This window comes from Centruroides sculpturatus, unplaced genomic scaffold (genome assembly GCF_000671375.1).
Source record: "Centruroides sculpturatus isolate CEXI.00-Female unplaced genomic scaffold, Cexi_2.0 scaffold1057, whole genome shotgun sequence".
Taxonomy (NCBI): domain Eukaryota; kingdom Metazoa; phylum Arthropoda; class Arachnida; order Scorpiones; family Buthidae; genus Centruroides; species Centruroides sculpturatus.
The window spans coordinates 55332-83172 of record NW_019385234.1 but is presented as its reverse complement, the minus strand read 5'-3'; the positions used below and the strand labels follow the sequence as shown (position 1 = coordinate 83172).

The following is a 27841-nucleotide window of genomic DNA, read 5'->3' as shown; positions in this document are numbered from 1 at the left end:
TGCTGTTACACAATGCTGATGCAGGCTGGATCGAGGAGGAGAACAGAAACTTGCACAACATACCAACTATGCCCTGTGCTGAAATAAACATACACTACATCCGCTACACTGTTAACAGAGCACACAACTGGAAGACACCTGGTGTAGATAACATTCATAATTTCTGGTACAAAAAGTTTACATCACTGCACCAGGAACTAGCTAAACATCTAATCCACAAAACCAATCCACAAGACATGCCAAAATTTCTTACTCAGGGCATCACCTACATGAAACCTAAAAACAACAACACTACACAATACAGGCCAATTACATGTCTTCCAACACTCTACAAATTATTGACATCCCGTATCACAAACAAAATATACAAACATGTTGAAGAACACGGCATTCTTACAGAACAACAAAAAGGTTGCCGTAGAAATCACAGGGGATGCAAAGAACAGTTACTCATAAATTCAGTTATTCTACGGCAAGCACACAAACAACACAGAAACATACACATGGCATATATAGACTACAGAAAAGCATTAGACAGTGTTCCACACAGTTGGCTGCTACATATTCTACACATGTACAAAATACATCCATCACTCATTGCATTCTTCGAAAACACTATGCAGCACTGGAGAACAACACTACATCTCAGGGTTAGTAACACTTCCATACAAACAAACGAAATATTCATTAGGCGAGGAATTTTTCAAGGAGATTCCTTGAGTCCTCTCTGGTTCTGCCTAGCCCTGAATCCATTATCCAACATGTTAAACAACACGCATTATGGCTACAATATCAGACATGAAAAAACAACACAGTTTACACTCTCACATCTCATGTACATGGACGACATAAAACTTTATGCATCCACACAAAAACAACTTCATCAACTCCTACAAATCACACATTCATACACTAAGGACATACAAATGGAGTTTGGCCTAGACAAATGCAAAAAACTTCACATAGAAAAAGGAATCCTGAAGAAAGAAGATTTTGCACTTGGAAATGGAGACGTTATTGAATCCATGGAAGAGGGCGAGTTCTACAAGTACTTAGGATTCCAACAGGCCAAACTAACAGAACATACACAAATAAAGCAACGATTAATTAAAGAATACCAAAGTAGGTTAAACGCTATACTTAGAACACAGTTAAATGCAAAACACACAGTTAAAGCAATAAACACATATGTCATCCCAGTACTCACATACTCTTTTGGAGTTATACATTGGACTCACACAGATCTCGAGCAACTCCAAAGGAAAACAAGAACAACACTTACTAAGCATAAACAACATCATCCTAAATCCGCCACAGAAAGATTAACCCTTCCACGTAAAGAAGGCGGACGTGGCCTGATTGACATAGTTAACCTTCACTACAAACAAATACAGTCACTGCGAGAGTTTTTCTACAAGAAACAAGAAACATCACAGTTACATAAAGCAGTAACTCTAGCAGACTCAAATAACACACCATTAAACTTACACTCACATCATACAGACATGACACAACACATAAAAAGCATAGACACCATCAAGCAATCGTGGGCTCGAAAGGCACTCCATGGCAGGCATCCTTATGACCTGGCCCAGGATTTTGTTGACAAAACTGCGTCAAACAGCTGGTTAGATCGGGGATGCCTCTTTGGGGAGACGGAAGGATTCATGATTGCCATACAGGATCAGGTCATAAATACTAAAAACTACAGAAAACACATACTCAAAGATACAACACTCACAAATGACACATGCAGAAAATGTCACATCATGCCAGAAACTATACAACACATCACTTCTGGTTGCAAGCTCTTGGCACAGACAGATTACTTACATAGACACAATCAAGTAGCAAATATAATACACCAAGAGCTTGCAAAGAAACACAAATTGGCAGACATCCACGAACCATACTACAAGTATATTCCACAGACAGTATTGGAAAACAACACGCACAAAATGTACTACGACAGAGCCATAATCACAGATAAAACAATTTACCACAACAGACCAGACATCACACTCATTGACAAACACAATAAAATCACATACATTATAGACATAGCCATTCCAAACACTCACAATGTACAAAACACATGCACTTAAAAAATTAGCAAGTACACAGAACTTGCCCAGGAAATAAGGCATCTGTGGAGGATGGATAGGGTGCAATAAGCATCCTATCCATCCTCCACAGATGCATCCGCCACAGAAAGATTAACCCTTATTGTACCTGTCGTTCTCTCCTGTACAGGTGTGATACCACACACACTACACAAAAGCCTGGGAACATTACAATTGAATAGAAATACATACATCACACTATAGAAGGCCACTATATTGAATACATGCCATATTGTTAGGAAATTCCTGAATACAGACACAGACACTGACCACTTATTTAATTTTAGTTTTGTTTTAGTTGCTATGCCTTGACTCTGGTCCAGCATAGTACACAGCCATCGGTATCAACTGAGTATAACTTACTAAATACTGTATTATAATACACTCACTGCCAAAAGTTAAGCACGGAGCAATAAACTGCAAAAAATCGACAAATACATTTGTGATTGACACAAAATGTGGCAGGACAGTAGCAAATATGTTTATGCATGAAACAACACAAAGAATTACATAGAAAAATGAAAACAATATTGAATTTTCATAAAGCATAAGATGAAATCATATTGGAATCATTAATAAAATGATGTTTAAATGCAAAACAAACAAACAAAACCCACATTAATAGGGTAAATGGTCACCCCTTATCTTTACACAAAGTTTACAGCATGTAACCATGCTTTCCATGAGGTGATCAACCACTCCAGAGTCAAATAAGTTCCATTCCTCCTGTAGAGTAGTTTGCAACTCTGTGAGAGTGTCAGGGGGTGGGAAACGTGCACACACAGCACGGCCGAGGGCATCCCAAAGATTCTCAATGGGATTGAGGGCTGGCAAATACACCGGCCAATCCATACCCGCGATTCCCTCTCTCTCGAGGTAGTCGTCAACGAAGGCAGCTCTAGGGGGTCATGTGTTATCATCCATTAAAACAAAAGCAGGACCAACTGCTGCAGCATACAATTTCACAATAGGTTTGAGGACTTCATCCCGATACCGGACAGCAGTTACAGAACCCCTTCGATAGATGTGCAGGTCGGTGCAATATCCCAACGAAATGCCTGCCCATACCATAACACTTCCACCTCGGAATGCGTGATGCTCGATAATGTTCTGAGGTCAGTTGCGTGTGCCTTTTTCTCTCCATACTCTTACACGTTTGTCATCTGGCTCCAGGGAAAATCGCGACTCATCCGTGAACATAACGTTGCCTCAATCAGACACAGTCCAATTCGCATGTTGCCGACACCACTTTAATCATGTGCCTTTGAATTGGACAGATAGTGGAACACAAACTCGTGGTACCCGGGCATACAGTCCGTTCATGTGTAGCCTTCGGCGCACAGTAGTAGCAGATATCGTTTTACCAATAGCTGCAGCAATCATCAATGTCATACGTGTAGAGGTTGCTCTTTGATTCCGCTTGGCTACAACAGCAATATAGCAATCTTCTGCAGGGATCGTAACTCTTGGGCAACCAGCCACAGGTCTTCGGACAACTGTTTGGCTTGTTTGGAATTGTTTCCATAACCGTGAAATGACAGAATGATGAACACCGAAGAAAAGAGCAACATCTGTGATTGATTGTCCTGTTTCAAGGCGTCCCATACACAGCCAGTGCTCACTGTCTGTCATTCGTCCTCTGGAAGTCATAGAAACACATCAGTCATGCACACTAATTGTACGACAGTTCTCCACACTTTTTCTCGGCACTTACATGCAACTCCTCTCCCACTTCAGAAGGCTGGCTTCTTATACGACTGTGTGTTTTGCATATTTCGCGACACGTAATCATGATTGATAGTAACATAACATATTTGCATACTTCCACCTACCTCTGCAGTGAATTGCAACCTCTCAAATGCAGATTGCTTTCCAAACATGAACATTTTCTGCTCTGTGCTTAACTTTTGGAAGTGAGTGTAATAATAATAATTTATTTATTTCTACTAAGGCAAACCTTGTTACAGGGGATTAATATTGAAGTAGTTGAAAAGTTTACATTTGTTGATCAATTGTTAATGCATAACATATTTTACTTGAATACAATTAGTAACAGTATGTTGAATATAGTAATACATATAAATGTTTGTCTACATTTAATTAATTTGCTTTATATGACAAGATAATTAATTAACAATATTTTATATCAATTAGTTTCATAATTTTTTTTAATTCCATTGAAAATTTGATTAAAGAAATTATTTATATCGTTAGGTTACCTAATTTAATTCTGTAATCTTGATTTCGATTCGTGCATATTAACTCCATGACACCATATTTTTGACAATATTTTAAAAATCTTTCAGTCTTTTAGTAGATGGATCAAAGAAAAGTCTTTAGAGTTGCATTAGTAACATTGGTCCTTGGTAAAATCTATATAGGTATTATTGATAAACGAGTATTTATTAAGTCTTATTTGAATTAGTAGTCTTTTAATATTTATATTAGTTTTTGCAGTGATAATATTAGAAGTTGAAGGAATATTTAAAATGTTCATCTACCATGGATGATAAACAGAATTCATTAATGAGTTTTACTCTTTAAAAATAGATTGGGACAAAGCAGATTCAATCATTAATGTATAACCATATTGCCAGTCAGTGTCTGAGTGATCAAATATTTTACTTGAAATTCCAAATTCAATAAATTACTACAAATATTTGTAGTAATTTATTGAATTTATACTGCCATAGATTTTTATTATTTCTTAAGTCATTGGTCTGATTTAGTATTACTTGATAGAGAAATCTAATGTTATCATTATTAGTATTTTTTAGTCGATAGTAAAATCTGATTAGTCTCTTTAAATAAAACAGAAATAGTTGATATCTGTTTGTTTCGGCTCTTAATGCTTATCCTGGAACTGTTCTTTCTATTTTTAATAATTTTCATAAGAAAATTATGTGGAATTTTTCTGTCATATAACAGATCAAGTGCCCATATAAGGCTAGCGTAATAAATTGATGATATTATTAAGTGTTAAATAATTTCATTTATAGTTTTAAATCCATAATTTTTAATGATGAGCATAAATAAACAGCATTGTTTATTAAAGTATTTATTTTTATAGTGAGATTTTTCAAGTGCAGTTGAAAATTACAATTCCAGTTAAATGTTATGCCTAAATATTTTATATCATTTATTAAGAGAAGAGTTTGGTCATTTAAGAAGAATGATTTCCCTTGATTAGACAGATTTATGTTGTTTCTAAATATAACTATTTTAGATTTAGACACATTGATCATAAGATAAAAAGAATTCAAGTAATTATTTACTGTATTAATTTTATGTTGTAAGGCTATTCTTAGGAGGCTGTTGGAGCTAGTAATACTAAATCATCAGCATATAGAATATAGTGTTAGGTTTGTCCGGAAATCTGAATTCCTTTGGTATCATTCAGAAATAATTTATCCGTATTATTTATGTAGAAATTAAATAAGTACGGTGATAATGGTTTTCAAAGTGTTCCTTCGAATATTCCACAGTTTATAGTTAAATTTGGGATGTTTGGTTGCCTTGAACAATGTTAATTTTATATGAGGAAAATTATTTCACTATTGTATCAGAAAATTTTTTCAGTACCGTACATTCTTAGTTTATTTACTAAAGTTGGGATGTGAACAGAATCAAATGCTTTAGAGATATCAATAAAAGCTGTATATATTTTTCTGTATTTTTTTAGCAAATAAATTTGTACTATTGATATTAGAAAGTATATAGCCATTTCAGTTCCTTTAGGTTTAATAAATGCAAATTGAAATTTTGAGTCCAAGTTTTTTTCCTCAATCCATCGCTGAAATCGTATTGCTAATATTGTAGTAAAAGACTTTCTTATTGTCAGTAGTAGTGCTATTGGACGGTAGTTTCCTGGATCTTTACTGTCTCCTTTTTTGTAGATCATAAGCAGTTTAACTATATATTCCAAGATTCAAGATAATTTGATGTATTATAGAATTAATTAAAAATAGTTCAAGCAAGATTTGTTTTACTGATGGTACTAGCAATTTTAGGAATTTAACAGTAATTAAATGAATATCTGGAGAGGATTTTAGTTTCATTTTGTTGATTGAAGCGTCCAATTCTTCGTAAGTAATTGAAATATCTAAAATTTCATTTTCCGGATTCAAATTCTCTATAATAGGTAAATTATTAATGGTAGTAAATCTTTTTGAAGTAGAGTGACCAGGTTGAAAAATTTATGAGGTTGATCTTCAGAATTTTTTTTATATGTAAAAGAATTTTCAAAGTTCTTGTAGTAATATTAATGTTAGAATGTTGAAACATTAATTAGATTGATAAATCATCTACAATTATATAATAAATTGATTTCAGTCTATATTATTCCTTCAGAATTTTTTTTATATTGAAAAGAATTTTCAAAGTTCTTGTAGTAATATTAATGTTAGAATGTTGAAACATTAATTAGCATTATTAATATTGTCTCACATAAGTTATTGCCTCTAACATTACAAGAAAATTTAAAAACTGTTCACGACGTTAGAGTATTTTCTTCAACACTTCTTTTATATATATTGATCAATCTGTACTAAAATTTAGTGTACTTCAACCTTACGATATTACAAAGAATAAATATATATATAAAAAAAATNGTCATACCAAGGCTTTTTAAATTGATATTATTTTTTATTCTTTAACTTTTTTATATTTATAAATTTTTTAATTATATCTTCCAGTTGGAAATATATTTCAGTTCCATTTTCTAGTATGATTTTAGGTAAATTTTTGATTATATTGCTAATTTGTAATTGAAATTGCTGATAATCATAGATTATTTTTTGATAAGGTAGAGATTTATTTTTATGTACTTGGTTGAGGCTACAAGAATAGTCTTAATAGGAAAATGGTCGGCTAGGTCACAGTTTAATACTTGTATATTGACACACTGGTCTAACAGCATTTCCGAACATAACGTCATATTAATCACCAAACTTCTGGTATTAGTAACAGGTGAATTCTTATGGCTAATCTTTTCCCAATCTTCCATTTAAAATAAATAATTGCAATTAGTGTGTTTTAGTAATTGAAGACTCAGTTTATTATGTTTTTTGTCTTTTGATTCATGTTTATTTCAAATTAAGATATTTGGTCTTCTATATGCTGAAATTATAATTTGAGCAATTCAGGAATTAAAAATCTCCTAATATAAGTACAGTACATGTGGGGTGATACTTTCCATCTATCAAGATTTTTGAATATTTCATTTACTAAGTCTATATGATCTGACAGAATGTATACTAGCATGATTGTAATTAACTTTTTATCTAAGTATTTTAATTTCTGTATTAGTAATTTGTAACAAGATTATTATATAATTATTAGTTTTTTGAATAAATTTTACTGTAACAATTTTTTTTCTTTAAAATTAAACATAGTCCACCATATGATAAATAATGTTAATTCAAATGATTTGCCTATCATTTGTTTCATATAGCATGGATTTGCATAATATTGCACTTTTTCAGAATGTAATTATCATGCTATATGAGGAATACCTGTAGTTTTGTTTGTTTGATATTTTTGATGATTGTAATATGCAATAAAAATGTGGGTTCTCATTTAAGAAAATAAAGTTAGCCACATTTTTTTAAACTGATTGTAGCACCATCTATGATGAAAGCAATAACCCATCTTGAAATATAACATTGTTGGTTCAATATCTTTTTTTGTAGAATGTATATTTTTTAAGTCAGGGTGAGTCAAAATCTCTTGCATCCTGTATATAAATATGCACATACTTAAACCATATTTCTTCAATTCTAAGAACATTTTTTTACCACTTTTACTCGTCCAAAGTAAAAATGCACTTTAGAATTTGTGGCATTGTGCAGTATGTTTGCAGTCCAAAATAGCAATCACAGTTGTTGTGACTATATGACATGGTGCATAAGTTCAGGTATTTGGCTATATTGTCAGTTCAAATAATCTTTGCTGGCAAGAAGCATTTAATTAAAAGATACTGCAAAACTGGATGAAGATTACATTAAAAGTATCAACTAACACTTGTTTAATTTCATTTTATTTTTCTTCAATATTCTTTTATGCATGCAACCACCAACACGAATTTAACGAGTTCCACTTTTTTGTTTCTATATTGCCTATTTGGACCTTGTTTATTATTAGGACTTAGTATACTGGTATAGTTTCTGATTAGCAAAGAGAGGAAATCTTAGTCAAAAGTCGAAACAAAATATCTTTATTTTTCAGATGAAAATAAAGATATTTTGTTAAATTATAAAATAAAAAAAAAGTAAAACAGTAAGGATGTAGAGATAAAAAGAATTAAAGAATTTTTCATTTTATTTAAATTTTGTTTTTGAATTTTGTTCTATGTAACATTTCATAACTCAAAGAAGGCTGTCAAAGACAGTTGAAAATGTTTGTTCATGTAATAAATTGGTTCATTTAATTGGATTACAGATGTTAGTTAAGCATTTAATTTAAACTTCTTTTTAATGTTTAAAATGATATAAGTTAACACAATACAACATTAAAATGAATAGTTACTGTAAATGCAGAAAAGTGAAGAAATCGAGTTGTTGAACATTACCTGTTACGTGGCACTTTGTTGTTTTTCTAACTTGTTGTTCCGTAACAAAATCAATAAAATTGGTTATTTAAAATTTTTTTAAAAAACCTTAAATTTGATTTCAAATTTCTCTCTTAGAATTGAGAAAATATGATATGTATTATATAAAGACTTTTATGATATTAATATTTTATACTTATAAATGTGTTTTATATTTGCAATTTTTAATATTGCAAAAAAATTTAAAAATTAGAAGAAAAGAAAAAAATCTTTAAAAAAATTAAATTGGTTTTTGTTAAAATTACAGTAATACCTCTTAAATCCTTAAGTAATGTATTTATAACTGGAATGAATGAAGAATATTTAAAATAAGTTGAATTTATTATTATAATGGCAAATTTGAAATTTAAAATTACTGTATATACCAGTACATGTTACTTTGAATTTATCAGATTTTTATATATACAATTACTACTATAAATGTCAAAGTTCTATGGGAAAAAAGCACATATTAAAAAGCTCATACAAAAATTGCACGCAGAAAAAACCCCACTGTCATTTACGTTCACAAGAAAAATGTGCACACAGAAAATTGTTCATATTAAAAAAAATGCTCATGTGGAAAATTACCCTCATGGAAAATTTCTCATTGAAAAATGTATACACAGAAAAATATGCTCAAATAGTAATTTTTATATAAAGGGAAAGATGTATGCACAATTTCAAGTACCATCGATATTTATAATTGTAGATAGGGATGTTCCAATACTGCTGATACCGATATCATATCGATAATTTTTTTCGACACCAAATACTTTCTGTACTTGATACTTTTGATCCAATACCAATATCAATACTTTTCCTTGGTATTGGATCTGGTATTGTTACATTTTTCATAAAAAGGTAAGGTCTGGCTGAAACTGGATTTTGCAGCCTAATCAGAAACCAAAATGGAATTTTACACTATTTTCAGTTAAGACTTATATAAAAAATATTAATGATCAAAACTCAATAAATGTATTACATCAACTTTTATTCTCAGAATCTGTATATACTTAGAGTTCTGGTTACTAAATGGTTATTTATAAATAGTAAACATTATGCAGTACTTTTGTTTGTTAATCAGTTTGGGTCAGTGATTTTTAAAATGAGCTACAATTTGTATACACTTGTTTACACTGACATTTGTAAAATTTGAACACAATAACTTCTAATGTAAAGACACTGTTTTGTCTCTTCACCAATGACAACTTATCCACTTGTATCCCATATATAGTTGTACCACAGATCCCTGTAACTTATCCACTTGTATCCCATATATAGTTGTACCACAGATCCCTGTAACAGGACTAGATCTGGGCTGTTTTTGTGTACATAAGACATCATGTGAATGTAAACTGAAGTATTGACTGACACACTGACTTCTGAACCAAATAGACTGGATTCAATTCTCTGGAGTAAGCAACAAAATATTAATTGATGCTCTGGGACCCATAATCTTTATTGTAATGAGTACATTACACCTATCCCTCTTTTTATGTGATCAATGTTTTACACAGGGAAAAAAGAGTTTATTTGAAAATTTTTAAATTTAACTTTTCTAAAATTGTGTTATTGTTTAAAAAGTTATGTTTTTGTTGAAATCAGGAGAGAATTTTTTTATAAGCACAGTACAGTACTATATGTACTGTGCTTATAAAAAAATTCTCTCCTGATTTATGTTATGTACTGTACTATACATCAGAAAATGCTGTGTGTTGATTTTGTTTCCTATGCTACCTTGTGTTTACTGTATTGTATTTATGTATTGATAATGTTAATGATATATGATGTTAGAAAAAAAATGCTCATGTTTCTTTTGTAAATTGCTTATTTTTTCATTCCATTGAAGTTGTAGATCCTATCAAGAATTTTCTACAGGATGCATGTACTGTACTTCTTTATGTATCATTCTTTGGAATGTATCCACTGTGAAAAAAGGAAGGATAGGTGACCTTCTCAGCAGTAAAAACAACTGGAAGGTGACAGAGTGAACAGCAACATCTGGCAAGATTTCCAGCTTCGATACTCGATGCCAATACTGGCCTGTATTGATACTTTAAAATTACTCATGATACTGGTATCAAAACTTATGTTGTATTGGGACATCCCTAATTGTAGATACTGTAACCATTCATCCCCTATTTATGAGAATGAATAAGTATTACCTACTGTTAAATTGTTATTGATATCTTATGATTAAAACATTTCATATTCATGTGTAACAGTTTGCATTGTGATTTCATTGAGTATAATTAAATAATAATTTTGGTATGTTAAAAATATATTAATTCATTACTATACATGATATTCATTACTATTATGGTGAGCCATAATAAACTATCCATACAATATTTCCATTGGTATTATTATGTAGAATTTTTATGTCAATGTAAACCTCTATGTTGTCCAGAAACTCAAAAACACTTAACTTGAATGGGTAAATAAGCTACCAAGAAATGCTTTCCCAAATGTTGATCTGTTCACTTCTAAGTGTTTAGTAAGGATATTTTTAAATTGCAATATTTTTCAGCTAGAATTGAACTGTTTATTACTTTATGATAGAATAAAATTCTTTATAATTATTATATTTTTTAAATTTTGCCACAAAGGTTAAAATTTTTACAGATTATAAGATTTTTACAGATTTTTTAAAAATAAATTTATCAAAAATCCATTTATTTATTACATCAGCTAGTCAGAGAAATCCGTCAGCAATTAAATAAAACAAAAAATGTTTGAAAAAAGCAGATTTGAATGGCCATTACAATATCTAGATCACATATGCTGTTTGGAAGCCACCATTTTCTGCCCCACCATTGCGACACAATGTTTATTTTTAGTTGTATGTGGTTCCTGCACTTTACAGAAAGTTTCTAATAATTTACATTCATCTATTGAATAAACTAATTTTATTTAAATTAATGGAAAATAAAAAATTTTGAAGAGTGATGATAATTTGTATCAAAACCCCATTCGAGTTAAATAGTTTGAGGAATCTCAGTTAACCAGTTTGATTTAACATGTAAATCTTTATGCTAGACAATTGGAGAAAGAAAATGACTTGGGCTATCCCAGTTTAAGTTAACCAGATTCCACTATATTTTTAAGATAAATAATTATTAAATATTGTAATCCCATTGCCACTAGTTCTAGAATGCCAGGATTTCATAGAATTGTGGCAGCAAAAACTCCAACCAGGTCCTTCTCAACTACAAGAGTTCAAAACTTTGTTTTATTTATTTTTTTTCTGGATGGAAAGTAGGCAGGACAGGATTTTTGTAAATAAGATTACATTCTAAAAAAAAATTTTAATAACCTTTTTAATGTCAGTATGAAGTAATAAAATTCATCTAATAAACAAAGCATTGACAAATATATCACACTAACCTTATAATGCTTTGCAGATATTTTTTAATGTATCACAAATGTTTTCGGTCTACCCTAGGACCACCTTCAGGTGGAGTTCTATTAGAGAGAAAATCTTTTCTGGTGCGATTTTGTTCTATTCTGACATTGGGAATGGAATCACACCAGAAAAGGTTTTTTTCTTTAGTAGAACTCCATCCAAAGGTCCTAGAGTAGACCGAAAACATTTGTGATACATTAAAAAATATCTGCAAAGCATTGTATGTATCACTTTAAAAATTACTTCATACATACACATACATACATACATACATACATACATGCATACATATATATATGATATACAGTGGTACCTCAGGATACGAAATTAATCCGTTCCGACACTGAGATCGTATCATGAAAATGTCATAAGGTGAATCATTTTTCCCCATACGATTACATGTAAAACCAAATAATTCATTCTAACACGAAAAAAACACTCAAATTAAAGCTAAGTAATACATTAAAAAAAAAAAAAAAAACTATAGTAAGGAAAACACTGAAAAATGCGTTTTGTAGTTGTAAATGTATAAATAATTGTAATAGAATAATAATTGATTTTAAAAAAAATGTAGTTTTATTTGCACTTTACCTTTGAGGATAGACTACGGTGGAGGTGTAAATTGGTGGCGGAAGAGAGGGAGAAGGGAAATGATAGTAAAATTTAACTTACATAACATAATGTAACAATAACTTAAAAGTAACTTAGAAAAGATTTTAAAAAATTAGTGTTGTTTCATTATTTATTTTTTTTAATTTTTATCCACTGCTTGTTGCTTTCTTTCCTTCACTTCTATTAGCACTTTTACTGGATAGAGGTCACTTGGTAAAATGTCTATCCAAAGAGGTTTGGCTTTGCCTACTTTTTAAAATGTTTCTAAAATGACTTAGGCAAATGTCATTACTCCGAGCAGCAATACGGCAATTGTGAACCTTTTCGCGGTGTTTCTTTTCAATAAAATCAGTCACTTTCTGATAATACCTCAAGATTTCCTTTATCGAGCGAGATCCTTCCATGACGAAGTAAACACACAGACTGAGAGCAACGAACAGAAGTGAATAAAAAATGGCGCTGCAAACTAATGTAACATCGTATGGTGAGTTTTTGTTCGTATCGTGGAACAAAAATATGTTCGAATTTCATGTCGTATCCTGAAAATTTCGTATGCTGGGGTGTTCGTATCCTGAGGTACCATTGTATATGTATGTATGAAGTAATTTTTAAAGAAGAAAAGATATTTTAAATTATATATAGACTGTCTAGTATATATAGGATTTTTAACAGCTATATGGCTTAAAGTTCTTCAAATACTTGATATTGAGATAAATAAATATAAAAAAAAACATTATAATGTAACATTTAAAGCTATTAATATATTTTAACATGACAAAATAGTTTATATATATTACAAACGCTTTATTGTAATAAGATAATCTTGTATATAATATGAATTATATAAAAGACATTATTTACTTATTTAAGCTTTTTCTAAATATTTGGTTACATTAAATTGGAAATACATAGCATATTTATCATTCAGTCTACAAAATCATTTTTCAATCTTTTTAAATTATATCAGTAGTTTTTGATAATTTTTCAAACTGATGTAATGCTTTGGTTTTTTCTTTTTTTAAATTTATGCAGTCTAGATCATACCATGGGTTTTTTTGGCCTTGAAAGTTTGAGTTTCTAATCTTTCGTGTTTTAATAAATTCCTTTATTATACCTTCAAACTTAGTATATTTTACAATATCCTCTGTAAAATCCTTAGCCAAGTTAATTAATAGATGCACAATCATATAATTATTTCTTTTCTGAGTGAATATAAATTCTCCCAATTTCTTTTATAATAAATAAATTTAGTCCACCACAAGGACGACCCAGTCCTGATGGTTTTTGAGCCAATTGTGTAATGATATAATAATTTTCATAGTATTTCGTTTGTGAATCAGAAAATGAGGTCATCCATGTTTCTGTAATGGCAAGTATATCTGAATTTTCCAATAAAAAAGTAAATTCGCTGGTAAGAATTTTCTGTACAAGACCTTAACAGTTCCAATTAATAATTACAAAGTGGGACTCTTTTTGATTGTAGACTTTATAATGTAAATTTTCAGTTTTATTACGCACATCAGACAAGGGTTTCAGCGGTTGTGATACCACATCATATGGATCTTGAAAAGAATAATGTTGTTTGGCCATAATTCATTGTGATTTAGTCTTAGATACAACAAAAGGAGTAAAGGAATCAATAAATACCAGCCCCTCTGAAATATAACTATATGTCAAAGAATGTTGACCCAGTAATATGCTATCACCACGAAGTTTAGGATCTTGACCTTCTTTCCTTAATTCATATAAAAAAGGAAGTAGTTGTTTGCGACGTAATCTGGATCTCTTTGTAAGGTCCTGTGAAATTTGAGTATGTTTCCATTCATCTTGTTAGGTGTATTAAATACTCGGTTCAGATGTCACGCCAACAGTTAACTTAATCAAAAACTTCGTTAAGAAACTTTTAACTTATTTAATGCCTCATAGTCTGAAGTTTCTTAACAAAGTTTTTGATTAAGTTTCCATTCATTCGATAAATTTTGTTGTTTCATTTTAATAAAATTTGAATATACGTAATCTCGTATCTTAGTATTTTTAAAGATTATTTTAATAGTTGGATATTCTGATTTAGTCAGTTATAAAATCATCCATTGTAACTTCTTGTAGTTTTAATGTTAAATTAACCAAATTGTAAATTTCTGATTTAGTAGGACTTGTTTTACTGGGGTGTCTGTATAATAATATATTATTACGATGTTGTTCATTTACCAAATGATCCATTCGATATTGCATATTTTCATTTTCCATCTTCAGATTAACGATTTGTTGTTCAAGGTTATTAATTTGACAGTTCATTTTTTTGTTTTGTTCTTTGATTTCTTGGACACTATTATGGATCAGGTCCAGTTCTTCTTTGATAAATGTCATTTGATTAAATATTTTTGTATTAGATATGTTAATTAATTCAGAAATTTTATTCCATAATGCTGTAGTTGATATATCTGAAGAACTTTTCAGATTATCTGCTGGAGAACATAAAGATTCAATTGTCTCACCTGAAAGTTGTAAACTTTGAAGTGTTGTTCAGTCCAGCCTCGGCAGAAGATGATTCAGGGAAAGTCTTTTTGGCACATGTACTGTATTCTAACATTAGATGACGATGTGACATTAGATGTCCTTTCTACTATCTGATTTGGTCCGATGACTTTGGTGGTCTTCCTTTTTTTTTTCTTTTTTTTTTTTTTTGAGAACATTGCATCTTAATTATTGTTGTTAAAAATAGTTTAAACTTATTAGAAGAGTTAACTCTAACAAACAACACAAGCAAGTAGACTGATAAACAATTTTAGTTATCAATATTCAGTGTTTCCAATAAAATGAAGTACGTAGAAAATCACACCAGTAGCTCTGACCAACAGGTGCTCCCCCCAAAATAGTTTATAATTGGTCAGTTTCATAACACAATTTCTCTTTATTTTTATTTTAACAAATTTATCATGGTATATCGAGTAACCATGACAAGAAACTTACCTAACTCTAACAACAATTATTTAATAATGAAATATTTCATAGGAGATCCACAGAGAGCAAAAGCATATGAACTATACCAAGTAACAACTGACAATGAATGATCACAATTGCTATTCCACATAGTCACAAAATTTTTTTCAATTTATTATGGTTTCTTTTAAAAACATAATTTGATTTATGTCAATAAGAATGCTACATCTTTAAATATGACTTATAGCATGTACAATACATAATTTAAATTTTATTACTTTATAACATTGTAAGTATGAGAATTTGTGCACATATTTTTCCATGTTGGCATTTTTTGGTGTATGCATTTTTCTTGTGCACATATATGACAGTGGGGGTTTTCTTTGTTCAATTTTCATGTGTGCTTTTTTTTTCTAGTTAGGAAATGTTATAACAGGTAAACTTTTATAATCATCATAAAATTAATTTTTTTGATTTATCATTTATATTACTAATATAAATACTATTGTTATAAAGCCACACCAACTGCTGTATAATAAGTGTGGCTTTATAGTAATGAATCAGATTTCAGAAGATGTTTATATTTATACTGTTGTTAATTATAGCTTTTAATTATATTGATAATTTAATATATATTTACTTTTAGTATTTATGATTTATTATATGTAAATTTTTGATAATTATTTATTAAATTATAAATATTATAATAATAATAATTAAATTTTATAGAATATAGATTGNATTTTAAAACTTTTTATATCACTTTAGCATTAGAAAAATATTTAAAACAATGTATAATTTAGACTATTTGATCTAATTAAGTTATTAAAACTGTTGAAAGATTAACTGTTTTACAGAATATATAATGTGTGTTTTACAAATCCACTGAAGTGAAAATTTTCTGATATTAATACAGTAGTACCTCTTTAATCCACACTTCTTTATCCAATGACTTCCATAATCCACAGACTGGAATTTTCAACAGTTGCCAACTCTGCCTCATATCAGCAATATAAAAACATCAAAATACTAAAATCATGATTTAATAATAATATTAAAAAATGATTGTGATACACATGAAAGATATTTTAATTACTATTATTGTACTTATTCAGGTTACTGAAGCCATTATGTTTTATTAATATATAATATTGATGGACTATATAATCAATAAAATCACATGCATTTCTTAACATGTTAATAATATAAAATGTTTTAGTTATTTGTCGAAACCGTGTCTTCTTTTTCTTGTTTCTTCTAATTCTATGTCACGACTTGGTGCATTTATCGACACTTGGCAAATAATTCCATCATCTACTTTTAATTCATACAGAAACGCGTAATTAAAAGTAGATGATGGAATTATTTGCCAAGTGTCGATAAATGCACCAAGTCGTGACATAGAATTAGAAGAAACAAGAAAAAGAAGACACGGTTTCGACAAATAACTAAAACATTTTATATTATTAACATGTTAAGAAATGCATGTGATTTTATTGATTATATAGTCCATCAATATTATATATTAATAAAACATAATGGCTTCAGTAACCTGAATAAGTACAATAATAGTAATTAAAATATCTTTCATGTGTATCACAATCATTTTTTAATATTATTATTAAATCATGATTTTAGTATTTTGATGTTTTTATATTGCTGATATGAGGCAGAGTTGGCAACTGTTGAAAATTCCAGTCTGTGGATTATGGAAGTCATTGGATAAAGAAGTGTGGATTAAAGAGGTACTACTGTATTAATATCAGAAAATTTTCACTTCAGTGGATTTGTAAAACACACATTATATATTCTGTAAAACAGTTAATCTTTCAACAGTTTTAATAACTTAATTAGATCAAATAGTCTAAATTATACATTGTTTTAAATATTTTTCTAATGCTAAAGTGATATAAAAAGTTTTAAAATATATTTATCATTTAGTAATGTTTTTCATTGAAAAAGTACATATAATTATATAAGATAAATTCAGAAAATCACTTAGATGATTAAATAATGCAAAAATCTCTCATAAAGTTCCCTTATAGTATATATAATCCTTGTTCTCAAGGTAAAAAATTTATCTTTTGCTTTTTGAATATAAGATAAATTTTTTATTCAATTTAATTTTTATTTAAAGTTTTCTAATAAATTTTAATTGATAAGGGTTAATAATATAGAGGATTTTGAAATCAATTAAAAAATATGAATATTATTCTATTGCTTGATCAAATAATAATTTATAAAAGTCATTCTTAGATATTTGTTATTTCTAGTGTTGATATCAGTTTATACTGAAATTTTTCTAAAGATTGGAAAATTGATCTGAAAGTATTAATAGTAGAAAATTCTGTAACTTATAATAGTTAATACCTTATTTATATTTTAAAAAATTTATTTGATTTGTAACGGTATTCTTACTATTTGAATAAAATGTGTTGATTCCTAGTAAAGTAAGAAATACAAACTGTTAAACAATGTAAGAAATGAACAAGGAAGCAATTAGACTGGATAAAATTTAAAACAAAAAATGTTTAAATTAGTGTTTCTCAAACGGGATCCCGGTTGTTTTTCTAACCCGGGAAATATCCCGGGAAATCCCACAAATTTCTTAAAAATTCACTTTTTTTCTTATTTTGTGTTAAAGTTAAGAAATTTTGCAAATAAAAAGCATAAATATCTCATTCACTGTCAGAGTACATTTGTATTTATTAATTTTAAACCTACCTATTAGTTTTTTTAAATTTTTGCTCGTTATAGCATGTCACAAATGGTCAATAATCAATATATAGCTTATTTGTGGCATGACTATAAAAATTCTTTACTTGTCGGAACCTGTAATATCTGGAATAATTGTGCTTACGCTGTCTTGAGTTTTAACCATGCCCAGTAGCTTCAATAAATGCCTGACGCCAGATTGTGCAAATTGGGCAAGGATACAAACGAGTACAAAGTCTGCAAGTATGAAGTTTTTCTTCATAAACCTGATTATTAAAGCCAAATGAATTGCCGAATTATCGAGCTCTAAGCTTGATGCCGCTATTAAAGCAGCCAAGGTAGACAAATCAAGAATACTAGAGAGCGAAAGAAGTACTACAATCTCGAAAACGAACTCGAAATCTTCCAGGCTACAGGTGAAAAAACACATAATATCTGTCTTCTCTTAAATGCATTAAACACGATTCCAATCACATCAATTGAATCGGAAAGGGCATTCTCGGTAGCAAGACTTTTCATTACTAAAATAAGAATTAGAGTGAGTGATCGGAGTATTGATCATCTTTGCTTTTTAAAATCTTATAAAAGTTTACAATATTTTGTATTATATTTTTTTAAAAAAACGAAAATTACCTTCTAAGTTATAAGTTTGATCTAAGTTCAATTTTTAATTTTTAACTCAATTCAAAGCATTTTTGTTGTTATATGCAGTTTGTAGTAAACTTTAATAATTTTTTTTCTATTTGTGAAAATTTCTACGTAATTCAAAGGTAATTTTTATTATATATAAATTACATAGCATTATTAATATGATTTTGGATGATACAGAACTTTAAAATTACTTTAAAAAATGAAAAATAATTATATCACTTAATTTCAAGATATTTTGTATACCTTAAAAGTAATTGATTCTATCCCGGGAAACAGTTCATTTTTATCCCGGAATCCCGGGACAAGCAAAAGACCGGGAAATGAGAAACCCTAGTTTAAATACAACAAAAACTTTTAATGAATGAATGAATGAATGGTTGATGATTGTTTGTGGTCATCCTAAATGCCATCTTTGGTTCTACACTGAAAGTCTTTTGTAATCTAGAACCTGAAGATGGTATTTTTGGCTTGAATATGTGCATTCAGTGATTTCAGGAAAAATTGTAATGGCAGATGAAAGTCTACATTTAGCTTTTTCATCATAATGTTTTTTTAAAAAAAGAAGTTTTGTGTTTAAAGATGTTCTTGACTTTACAAATAGAAAAACTGTTCAAGACAGTCTTAAATAAATTGCACGTTGCAAAATAACTGATGACCATTGTATCATTATATAACCCACACATACTTTCAGACTGGCTTTTAATATATCTAATTCATGGATTATTTGCAAAACATTACATTAATTCACTAGAAAGTTTTTAAAGTTGTAAAATTAAACTTTTTCTTAAATAATAAGAGAAAATTATATGAAATGAGTATATTGTAAACATAATATGATTTCTAATTAGAGTATTCATAAATTAAATAATTTGTATAATTAAAATAATTTTGTTGAAGTCTTTAGAAATTTCTTGTGTAATTCTTTTAAAAGTAATGAAATGTAACTACTGTAAATAAATTTTTACATATAAATTGTTAACTAATATAATTTTCTCAGAATAATATAATATAATCTGAACAGCTAAGAAAATTTTGGCTTTATCTTTTATTAATAAATCTATTTTTCAAAGCAAAAAACAGATCTTAAGCACATTTATGAGAAAATGCAGTAAATACAATCATATATATATATATATATTGTATTAACCACTTCTATGTTTGTTATCTATGTAGCCAAAACAATATGACACAAAAATGTTTCAGTATGGGAGAATTTTTCAATAGAAAATTGCTTTGCGTGATTACCAAGCTATCAGAATTACATTGTGTGGAAGTTTATTATTAGGGGAAGTCAAATGAAAACAGGACACCATGCAAATAGAACTCAAGGAATGTGAAAGTTGGTCACACTAATGTTTACAGATGATACTGCAATCTGTGGGAAGGAGGACAGAACAGTGACAAACTAAACACACTCAAGAATACCTTTAAATATGCAGCCGTATTTATTAAATTCTAACGTTTTCGGTCATATTCAATGACCTTTCTCAAGAAAAAACCGAAAAAATCGAACTCCGAACTTGAATTAACGATACAAGCGTTTTTTCGGATACAAGCGATACAAGAAAAAACGCTTGTATCGTTAATTCAAGTTCGGAGTTCAATTTTTTCGGTTTTTTCTTGAGAAAGGTCATTGAATATGACCGAAAACGTTAGAATTTAATAAATACGGCTGCATATTTAAAGGTATTCTTGAGTGTGTTTAGTTAGTAAGAAATTGCAGTCTAGGATGAGTTGTTAGAACAGTGACAACTTGCACATACACTCATTATTTGTTTATTGTGCTCGAAGTAAGGTTAGCAATATGTGTATTCATCCAATATTAGAATTGAGGTGAGTAAAGGACAGAAGAGAGATATGGTTCATTTTTGACTGTAGAGAGTGTTGGAGGACAAGAGATTCATTGCTGCATGTCTTTTGTGTATGACAGACACTACATGTCACATGTACATGTGCTGGAGTGACATAAGAGATTTTGAGATGGATATGTGTCACTGTGAGATGATAGGCTTGTGCTCAGGATAGATTCATTGCATCATTACTCCTGATGTTATTGTGCAGGGTTATGGTCTAATCCAGGAAAATTAACAGATCACAGTGGAAAAACTTTGTGTTTTGGTGGGTATAAGCCATGGTTCCATAGAAGTAAGTAATTCAAGTGCAATAAAAAAACAATGAGAATGCATGTGCAGGTTGCCATCATGCTGTCCTCTTTCCCCCACAGATGGCAGTATCATTTGTAAACATCATGTTGCCAACTTTTGCATGCCTTGAGTTTTATGCATGGTAACCCATTTTCATTTGACTGACCCTAATACATTATTTCACTGAGAAGAAAGAAACAACAATTTATTTGAAATTGACTGCTGTTCTCTATATTTTTTAAGTCATATGATGAAAAAGAAACACAGGCATTTTATATTTTGTGAAATGTTCATTAATCAAGACAGAACAGTATATTATTTCTGTGTTTATCTTTGGTTAAAAATTTGAGTGCTAAACTTCTGTGCTTAATAACATGATTCTCTTTGTACTTGTTTTCTAAAGTGATTGAATGACTAAATTATGAAAATTTATACACTGGAAATTCTATATGAAAGAATTTTATTTATCAATTCTCCTTATTTTTAAATTCAAATAATAATTAATTTTTAAAGCATCTTTTAAAACAAAACTTTACTAATTTTTTTTTATAAATAAATATAAAATTGTAAAAAGATTGATTCTTGTAGACATTCCAGATGGATGGAAAATGATAAATGGAAAAATTATCTTTGTACAGTACATAAATGACAAACTAATGTCCAAAGTTCATTTTTATGTTTTTAGCATAAGTTAAACATATTGGAAGTTTCATTATAATATTTCTTTTTAATTACTTTCACAAAAATGTTTTTTTAATGAGTGATTTCCACATTGATTGATATTACACATGTAAATAAACATCCAAACCAACAACTACCTACAATTAACCATTAACCGGTGCAAAATTCTTTAAAATCGGCGAACGTTTTCGATTCCCCTCCTGGGATCTTCTTCAGGCTTACTTCTTTATAGCTTTCATTATAACCGAATTCTTTAATTCGAATGTTTTTGAAAAAACGTAACGTGCCATTTTTCGAAAAAATTTCCGAAAACGGAAGGAATCCACGTGTTATTTCAAATGTAATTTTCTACCAATGGGGAATCGTTGTGTGCATTACATCATAAAATTTATTTTATACAATATATTATGATTTATCGTCAATTAAAAATTGCCATGCTGCAGAGAGATTTATTTCTTCTTTGAAATTAATGCATGCAGATTTACGATCGGCTTTAAAGATTTCCAGTGCCTCCAAAGGTAGTTGTTGGTTTGGAGTATATACAACCCGGTGTGGTAAGAAAGCACATTAATTAAATAAACATCATTATTGTGGGGATCTTATTTCAACAGAATCTTAATGTGTATTCTCAATGGAATTTGAAAAATATATATAATGAGGTTATTTTTTCATTAAATTTATCTGAATGGGATTGTCATCTTTTGACATATAAAATTATTATTCTTTTCTTTTTAAAATTCTTATTCTGTTAATATATCTTGAAATGACTATCCATATATTCTCCTAATATGTCTAAAAATCTCATCAGTTTTGTCTAGTTTAAAATTAAAACAAAACTTGATATTTACCCGTTATATATGATGATTATGATTTTATTTATTTTGCTGATTTTCTTTCTCTAAAAAAATATGAATTTATACTTTTTAATTTTTTGTGTTTTATTCAAATTCAATTAACAAACTTTTTGAAACCAACATATTTTATTAGTTTATTTACTAATAAACTAATATAGTTGAAAGATAACTATTGAATATACTTTTTTCAAAAATAAGGACATTGGTCGTCTTAAGATAGAAATTTTTTTGAAGCAGTGTATTATTTTGAGAATAATTAACAGAGTTTTAAGAGATAATCTAGAGATAAAAATGTTATGGATAAAATGAACATTTATAACATTACTTATTTCTGTTTTGACTAATGAATTTTATAGTTCAGAATTAATTCTCCAGATATTAACAATAAATTTAATAATTTATTATTTAGTTAATTTTGTAGTTTGCTGGAATTGCAAGATGTAATTTATTAGTTAGTACATATATAGTTTCCAGTTAAGTCAATACAAGATTATGTAGTTAGTTTATTTTTTTTATTTTGGTGGATATGTACTGTACATATATATGAGATTGAAGTTAAAACTCTGAAAGTATTAAGAAACTATGGATTCTCAAATTATGTGAAGGTTACATTCTAAGTTAAATTTTACATAATATGAATAAAATTTTTTTGTCACTTAAGTTTATGTTTGGTGCATCAAAAGAGATAGTTGAAAAACAGCAAAAAAAGAAAATGTGTATATATTTTATATATATGTACTCTCAGGGATTCTGGAATGAATCCAATCGGATTGAAAAACCCTAGAAATTTTTCTGGGCCAAGATCCATGGATGTGTCAGGCCCTATCATTTCATCACTATTTAGCTGCCTCATTGTGGGCCTGGCTAAACAATGGATTTAATTTAACTTTGCTTCAAGATGCTCATGGAATGGATTTTCAAGTGGCCAATATTTTCTGAACAATATGATATGTAAATATTTTTATTAATAGAGAAAGAATAACTATGCTAAGCATATAATTTTGAATAATTTTTCCTGATTTTTTTAATGTATATTTCACAATATGTAATTTGAGAACCCACTGTACTAATTATTTAAGACATTATTAACAGATTACTTTTTAATATTATTTTTAATTTTATTACTATTGTATAAAACTATTTTCTCTGTAATTTAATAACTACAGAAATTATAAATCTTTATTTTATTTAATAAAGAGAAATAAGATTTTTTAAAATTTATTTAACAAATTAATTCTTTTATATGTTGTAACTATTATTTTAGTATATTTGTTATTTTTACTGTGATGATTTTAATGAAAGATATTTATTCATCTGAATTTTATTAATGAAACGTTGTGTTAGGAATTTTGAATAAACATGAATTTATTATTTTTTATATGCTTATTCCATTATTGTTTTGTTAATTTTGTTTCAATATATTTTTCAAATTATCTTAAACAAAATATTAACTTTTTATTTTAGTATTTTTTTTTTATATAAAACATTTTTAACTTTAAGATATTTTCTTAAGGCTGAAAATTTAATTTGATTTCAGTTAATTGAAGTTGAATAAATTGCTTTATATATGAAAAGATGTAATGTTAATTTTTTAATATTTTATACCTTAGGCACAAGAAGATGCTGAAATGTTGAGATCTTTAGTTGTACCTTTAGAAGAAGAAATAAAAGCCCTCAAAGATAAATTACGATCTACTGATGAACATCTGAGGATGTATGAGACTGCATTCTCTGGATTAGTTAAAGGTTTAGGATCTGATTCACTGGCTGAAATGTTAAAAGGAAAATCTCCTGCTGAAGTTGTTGGACATTTAGATGATAAAGTAAATAATTATATATATATATATTTTCAAATGTAATTTTCTACCAATGGGGAATCGTTGTGTGCATTACATCATAAAATTTATTTTATACAATATATTATGATTTATCGTCAATTAAAAATTGCCATGCTGCAGAGAGATTTATTTCTTCTTTGAAATTAATGCATGCAGATTTACGATCGGCTTTAAAGATTTCCAGTGCCTCCAAAGGTAGTTGTTGGTTTGGAGTATATACAACCCGGTGTGGTAAGAAAGCACATTAATTAAATAAACATCATTATTGTGGGGATCTTATTTCAACAGAATCTTAATGTGTATTCTCAATGGAATTTGAAAAATATATATAATGAGGTTATTTTTTCATTAAATTTATCTGAATGGGATTGTCATCTTTTGACATATAAAATTATTATTCTTTTCTTTTTAAAATTCTTATTCTGTTAATATATCTTGAAATGACTATCCATATATTCTCCTAATATGTCTAAAAATCTCATCAGTTTTGTCTAGTTTAAAATTAAAACAAAACTTGATATTTACCCGTTATATATGATGATTATGATTTTATTTATTTTGCTGATTTTCTTTCTCTAAAAAAATATGAATTTATACTTTTTAATTTTTTGTGTTTTATTCANATTATGATTTATCGTCAATTAAAAATTGCCATGCTGCAGAGAGATTTATTTCTTCTTTGAAATTAATGCATGCAGATTTACGATCGGCTTTAAAGATTTCCAGTGCCTCCAAAGGTAGTTGTTGGTTTGGAGTATATACAACCCGGTGTGGTAAGAAAGCACATTAATTAAATAAACATCATTATTGTGGGGATCTTATTTCAACAGAATCTTAATGTGTATTCTCAATGGAATTTGAAAAATATATATAATGAGGTTATTTTTTCATTAAATTTATCTGAATGGGATTGTCATCTTTTGACATATAAAATTATTATTCTTTTCTTTTTAAAATTCTTATTCTGTTAATATATCTTGAAATGACTATCCATATATTCTCCTAATATGTCTAAAAATCTCATCAGTTTTGTCTAGTTTAAAATTAAAACAAAACTTGATATTTACCTGTTATATATGATGATTATGATTTTATTTATTTTGCTGATTTTCTTTCTCTAAAAAAATATGAATTTATACTTTTTAATTTTTTGTGTTTTATTCAAATTCAATTAACAAACTTTTTGAAACCAACATATTTTATTAGTTTATTTACTAATAAACTAATATAGTTGAAAGATAACTATTGAATATACTTTTTTCAAAAATAAGGACATTGGTCGTCTTAAGATAGAAATTTTTTTGAAGCAGTGTATTATTTTGAGAATAATTAACAGAGTTTTAAGAGATAATCTAGAGATAAAAATGTTATGGATAAAATGAACATTTATAACATTACTTATTTCTGTTTTGACTAATGAATTTTATAGTTCAGAATTAATTCTCCAGATATTAACAATAAATTTAATAATTTATTATTTAGTTAATTTTGTAGTTTGCTGGAATTGCAAGATGTAATTTATTAGTTAGTACATATATAGTTTCCAGTTAAGTCAATACAAGATTATGTAGTTAGTTTATTTTTTTTATTTTGGTGGATATGTACTGTACATATATATGAGATTGAAGTTAAAACTCTGAAAGTATTAAGAAACTATGGATTCTCAAATTATGTGAAGGTTACATTCTAAGTTAAATTTTACATAATATGAATAAAATTTTTTTGTCACTTAAGTTTATGTTTGGTGCATCAAAAGAGATAGTTGAAAAACAGCAAAAAAAGAAAATGTGTATATATTTTATATATATGTACTCTCAGGGATTCTGGAATGAATCCAATCGGATTGAAAAACCCTAGAAATTTTTCTGGGCCAAGATCCATGGATGTGTCAGGCCCTATCATTTCATCACTATTTAGCTGCCTCATTGTGGGCCTGGCTAAACAATGGATTTAATTTAACTTTGCTTCAAGATGCTCATGGAATGGATTTTCAAGTGGCCAATATTTTCTGAACAATATGATATGTAAATATTTTTATTAATAGAGAAAGAATAACTATGCTAAGCATATAATTTTGAATAATTTTTCCTGATTTTTTTAATGTATATTTCACAATATGTAATTTGAGAACCCACTGTACTAATTATTTANAAAATTTCCTGGAAATTTGTGGACCCGTTCAAATTCGATTCCGGATCTCCCAGATTAAAAAAGTAATGTATTTAGTTAAAAGTAGCAAGTAACGAAAATTAAAAATTAGCCTAATCTGGCAACAAGCCCGACATGCATATTTGTACAGATTTATATTCCATACAGTATGGCCGTTATTGTTGACGTTCAGGTTTCAAGAAAAGTTCGAGTTTTGGAGCAAAATTACCTGGAAGAAAGTGTTCGGATTCCAAGTTTTCCGACTTTTGAAGCATTCGAGTTCCGAAATACCAATGTATATTTTATACCTTCAAATAATTATTCTTAATTGAAAAGAGCATTTTACTATACAAAAACATTTGATAGATACGTTGTATATAGATGGGCAAGACATTACTAAAATCGAGAGCATATATTTTAAATTAAACAAGTTAATTATATTTTTAGAAAATTGCCGTCCAGTATTGTGACAATGCGATCACAATAATTTTTTCTCGTTTAAAACTAACAAGTAAGTTAATCATAAACTCAAAAGATAGCAATAACCGTTTAAATGTTTTCTTAATATTTCCCCAATTATTTACCATAATTACATTTCATCAATTGTTCATGCTTAATTCTTTCTGTTCTGTGGGCATTAACACAGCCTTTTGCATGTACTGTACCTCGTGGGTTTGGCCATGTCAATAATGGAGTAGTCGAGTAATCAGAGACGAGTTTAACATACACGGGATGAACCACCTATGAAAAAAGATTTAACAACGAGAATTGCGTAACTTTATCGGCATTTATGAGTTTTTATTTTAAAAAACTTTATATTTTCATTAATTTATCTCAGACTTATTATTTAACTTTATTTTAAGCTCTTTTAAACTCACAATTTTTCTAAGAAACAGTAGATTACAAGATTGTACATTTATTACCTGATAAGTAGACAAAATTATCTTGCTTCTGATATTTTAATGTTGGCTCTTAATCACTTTGGAAAATTTTTAAAAAATTGCCAACCATTTTGCCAGTTTCAAATTTTTTTTCACCACTTCAAATTATTTATCACAACCAGTTTTACTTACTAATTAATGCAGGTGCTGGTAGCCTTATCAGCTTGGAGTCTGAAAAGCAAAAGTAACAACAGTGAGA

General features: G+C 28.7%; 1 protein-coding gene across 4 annotated transcripts in view; it reads left to right on the top strand.

The window, feature by feature from the left end:
- The window catches only part of LOC111636523 (rab GTPase-binding effector protein 1-like), an 82394-nt gene that overhangs the window by 32954 nt on the left and 21599 nt on the right, over window positions 1-27841 (top strand). For 3 of the 4 annotated variants that reach the window (XM_023381804.1, XM_023381806.1, XM_023381803.1), the window contains 2 exons: window positions 17344-17415; window positions 24326-24538. In XM_023381804.1, the coding sequence (XP_023237572.1) occupies window positions 17344-17415; window positions 24326-24538 (285 nt within the window). The remainder of the gene's footprint in view (window positions 1-17343; window positions 17416-24325; window positions 24539-27841) is intronic. The other variant, XM_023381805.1, reaches the window with a different exon arrangement.